Raw genomic sequence first — 4,924 nt, 5'->3', positions numbered from 1 at the left:
TATTTTTGTCCGCCGAGTAAAAAATACATAAAGAAGCAAAAGGCGTTCTTATTTAAATTTGTTTTGTTTCTATAACTGCAGCAAATTAACTTACAAGCCGTTCTTATAACCACAGCACAAGAAAATAAACAATCGACAACCGCCCGCCCTCCCCACCAATTGCTTGCTATTTCATCGCTCCACGTGCGGCCTTGTTTTTGAATGTTCAACGATCCATTCTTCCTTCTCGACCCTTGTGCAACCCCACCCTTCTGCGTAGCTATTCAACCTATTTACCTATAAAATTAATATTCATACATAAAAACAAAGCGACAGATTGCGGTCATCACTGTTTTTTGCTTACGTCCTGTTTAAGCTGCATTATTACCTTTTAATTTTTCTATTCGTATTGTTCTCCGGTACCAAAAAGTCTCCACTCAGACCTTTCCTTTCTGAAAATGGACTGCGCAGATTCCGTGCCTTGTCCCGGGCTTCCCTGTACGCATTCTGTGTGCCTGGCTTGTGTGATGTTTGATTCTGGCATAGATGCAAGACTTTGGTAAATGCTCCCTCCTGTCAGTGGGGTCGTTGGAGTTGCTGGCGTCTGACGTCTTCCTCCTGGGCTTGGAGTGCATTGTCCTGAGCCGTTTGATGTCCCCGATGGTGTTGTCGGTGTTGCCGGCCATTTCATTGACCTTGCCCTCTTCTCCTGCTGCGATTTCCTCTTTTCCTCTTCAATCCTCATCCTCTCCTGGACTTCTGGGTTATCCGGGCAGTTTGTTTTCCTGTGACCCTTTACTCCACAACGGTCGCACTTGGATGCGGCTTTGTTGCCTTTTCCTTTCTTCTCAGAACCAGCTTTGATTCGATCTCCTTTTTTCATACCCTTTGAGCCACTCATGGGAGGGTTCTTGAGAGTTTCGGCAAGAATGCATGTGTCTGGTTCCTCGGCAAGTGCTGCCATGACTTTTATTTTCATATCTACCATACACTCACACAGCACATGGTATGCCTTCTCTTTTCTGCAAGCATTTGAACAGATATCCGACAACTCATCGTAAGCGAGGCCGAATCTCATAGTTTCATCGTCTTGTATGGTCATGCTATCACCTTGACTTGTAGACAGAACTTTCAGACTCTCTGATAGATTCCTGGTCCATCTGGGGATGACAAAGGATTTTGGAAGTTGATCGATCATGCCTGTTTGGTCCATCACCTTAAGCACATGGCAGAACTGAATGCCATCCCTACTCATTTTCTTGCAGCTGCAACTGTATATTTCTTTTTGCTCATCCACATCTACCCCGAACTCAGAACTGTCAAATTCCTCGCCCGGATATGGTTTCCACACTTTTTCTCCAGGATCAATAATCTTTTTTAAAAAATACTGCCTCCCCTTTGCCAGGTCAGAGCACTTGAAGTAAGTCTGGTTCCGTAGCTCTAGCTGGAATTTCCTGAAAATTTCTTTCGTGTATACTTGACTTGCTTGTCTTTCAATCGGAAAACTCGTCTCTAGTGATGGTGCCTTCTCTTCTATTCGGTGTCTTTTCTTGTCAAGCATGGCGAGGCAATTTTGCTGAATCGTGTGATACGCATTAACAAACCTTTTTATAGTGTCCTTGTGGTCGACGTAATTCTTCCACATCAAATTCGTGCTCTCACTGTGAGTGGTTGTTGACGAGAAAGGATAGAAACAGTCCTTGAAGTAGGCCGGCACCCAAAAATTTTGGAGTTCCCATAGCGTGTTCAGGTGTTTGTTGCCTTCCGCCTTGTGCAGAGAAATTGCTGCTTTCCAGGCACGCTCAAACTCGTCTTGATCTAGTGAGTTTTTGACGATTCGAAATATATCATCAGACATCCCTGGGTGCTGCGCAAACACTGATGCGTTATTTTCCTTCAGGTTCTTCCTAATATGCCACCAGCAGAACCTGTGCCTCGTCCTCGGAAGAGCTTCCTTTATTGCAGTCTTCATCGCCTGGTCCTGGTCTGTTATTATGTATTTCGGCTCTTTACCTCCCATTGCCTCGACAAACGTGCTTAGGAGCCACTTGAATGACCCTATTTTCTCATCCTTCAAAAGGCCTACTCCAAACAGGATGGTCGACCCGTGGTTGTCGACACCTATAATTGGTGCAAATGGCAAGCCATATATATTTGTAGAGAATGTGGTGTCAAAAGACACGAAATCTCCATATAGATCATAATTCATCTTACACAAGGAATCTGTCCAGAACAGGCTGCGCACTACATTGTTCTCTGTCTCTTCCACATGGTGGAATCCTGGCCTCCGCCTTTGCATATCAGCAAACACTTTCATGGTGTCTGCGATATCAGTGCCGCGCTCTCCAGCCCTGTCCCGGCATGCAATGTTGCTTATGTCAATCGTGTCGAACATAATTTCTCGCCTCGGTTTCCCCATGGCAGTAAAAATCTGCATAACCTTCCTTGGTTCTAACCTCACCTTCTGCAGCACTTGTATAAAGAATTTCTCCTGAGGTGTCATCTTCTTATAGCATCTCATGAACTTCAGCATCCAATCAGATGGGTGAAGCTGGTGGTTGTGCTCTAAACGAACGTTCTTCAGGTACCATTTCCTCCTATATGTATCCCTCTTGGCTGTTATTTGGACTGGGCAGCTTGTCCGACTCAAGCAGTTGCTCCTTCTCTCCTTAACATGTCTCTCAGTTGTTTTATTCTGCCCTTCCTTGGTGCACTGAAACACCTGCTTGTCAAGCTACTGATCATATGTCGATCTTCTGCTCGTTGATCACTTGGCAGCAAAGCCAACCTTTCTAGCATATCTGCAGAAAAACAAAAAGCACTCATCCAATGATCCGAATACCATACCACCCTCTGGTTCGAGCGCTTCGGTGACCTCCTGAATCGTTGGGTATATGCCTTCTTTAAACATGTCATCCATTTCTTTCTCTACAATGGTCGGCGGCGCCATGATGATTCTGTCTACCGTGTCTTCGTTCGTCTGATCGCACTCACTTCTTACGACATCAGTCTCATCGCTAGCCACAGGTCCACTTACAGCGGAGCTGCTGCTGCTCTGTTGTTTGTCACACGCAGCAGCGTCGTTTCTGCATGGCACGGCCAAATCCATAAATGAGTCTGCCTCTCCAATGTTGCATTGTGCAATGCTGCTCCCTGTTTCTCCGGCACTCGTGCAACCAAGGGACTGTGCTGCTTCTACCATGCAATCCGTGCTGGCGCTGTACGCTACTTGCTGCTGTGAATGTTGTGTTTCCTTCGAAATGGATGGAGCACTATGATATTTCTTTCCCTCATCTGTTATCCCCTCCGCCAAATCCTGAACACATGGCAAGAAACAGAATTAGGTGTCCAGAGCAGCATATGCATTTTTTTTAATTTCTAAACAAAAGATTTATATGACTCATCAGGGCTCATCTGGTATACCAAAACCAGACCCGTGCCTCTTCACCGAGTATAAGCGGTACACCAGAGGCACTGTTCACATCACGAATGTGACCATGCTACACACATATCTGCACAAAGAGGCACATATGTGCTTCTGTTTACACCATACAACCGGAGAGGCACAACAACATCCTATATAAAAGAACAACTGCACATACAGTCGTACAAGACGGACAGCCGTCCTCCTGTTTTCCACTTTACCCTATTCTCCCATAAAACTGTTTGTGTGTTGAATTGAAAAGGCATAGTTCCAACATCACCTTTATTTTCCCATGCCTCTCTTGTCCAGAAAATCTTGGCGACAACCTCCGTGCATTGGTGATTTCGCTGACGATTTTGAATGCCATCGGAGATCCTTTGGAAGGACCCCTCATGTTGAACGCCACAGGTGATCCATTCAAAGGACCTTGCCTTATGTTTTCATCGATTCGTGGACTACCGCGATACCTGCTTCCTTCCTCGTACACCTGCGTGTGGAAGATACTGCAATTTAAATATACCAGATGAAAACAAAGAAAAAATTGCTCACAAAAAAATATACATTTGCTTTAAATGTTGTTGCACGTTCGTATATGTTGTCACCTGTATTGCTTTCTGATGCTGCTGTATGGTAGAGCTTATTGCTCCTATGTTTGATTTTGTCGTTGGGCTCTTCTTGTTGTGCAAACCGTACCGAATCCTTGAACACCAATGCTTTTGTTGCCAATGATCCTTCTGCTTGCATCAAAGGAAATTATGTTACCCTGCACCTCTTCATTATGACCGCCTACAAACGCTGGGCCGTCACAATGCCCGCTCTGTGCCTTTGTGGGCATCTGTGTCTTCAAACCAAAAAATAATTAGAGGCACATGCGACTAAAACTTCCACGTACGTTAAAACCAGCGTTTGAAGTTTTCGTCGTTACCTGCACAATCTGCTTAGTGGAGTCTCTGCTGCTTAGAATGCTCCTCTCGGCAGGTGTCTGTTGCACACCATGCTCCTGGTTGGGGCGTTTGCCAAGAACTTGTATCCCACTCTTGACTGCAATTATTCCAGCCCGCATGGCATGTGCGTGTTTGACAGCATCTGCATCCTTGATCTTCTTCTCGTTTTGTAGTAATTTTTTTTTCTTCCACCTCTCGATACTCAACTGCAGAGTAGATGCACAGGATAAACAGATATTACAGCATTCATCCAGGATATATAAATCTTTTTTGTTGTTGTTAATGATCTACTATTTGGTGTTCTCAGTGGTGACACCTTGACAGCAAACGTCCCAGAAATAAAAGACCAAACACTAATGTTCAACTGCCTTACTATTACCTGCCTCCCATAATCCTTGCCGATGTCGTTCAAAGACCGACCATCCCTGTTGTCCTGACCAGATGACGCACTCCTGAACATCTGCCCCGAAAAAGAGACGTAATAAATATAAAGGTTATAAACCTGCAGTATCAGTGTTGAAACTTTTCGAAGTCGATATCAACAGAGATATATATTTTAGTTCTATATAATTAACAT

The 4,924-nt window shown here is 44.7% G+C and overlaps 1 protein-coding gene across 1 annotated transcript; it reads right to left on the bottom strand.

Annotated features, from left to right (window-relative positions):
* Window positions 1-272: 272 nt before the first annotated feature.
* LOC109761547 (protein FAR1-RELATED SEQUENCE 5-like) lies at window positions 273-2,398 on the bottom strand. Its single transcript, XM_073506818.1, has 2 exons — window positions 675-2,398; window positions 273-276 (listed from the first exon to the last, which is right to left on the bottom strand). The coding sequence occupies exons 1-2, from the start codon at window positions 2,396-2,398 to the stop codon at window positions 273-275; spliced, it is 1,728 nt and encodes a 575-aa protein (XP_073362919.1).
* Window positions 2,399-4,924: the final 2,526 nt, after the last annotated feature.

This window comes from Aegilops tauschii, chromosome 2 (assembly GCF_002575655.3).
Source record: "Aegilops tauschii subsp. strangulata cultivar AL8/78 chromosome 2, Aet v6.0, whole genome shotgun sequence".
Lineage (NCBI taxonomy): Eukaryota > Viridiplantae > Streptophyta > Magnoliopsida > Poales > Poaceae > Aegilops > Aegilops tauschii.
The sequence above is the reverse complement of the archived record's forward strand: the minus strand, read 5'-3'. Positions and strand labels throughout refer to the sequence as shown.

Coding starts and splice junctions, on each gene's coding strand:
- LOC109761547 (XM_073506818.1), bottom strand. CDS start 2,398: ATGGGGAAACCGAGGCGAGAAATTATGTTCGACACGATTGACATAAGC.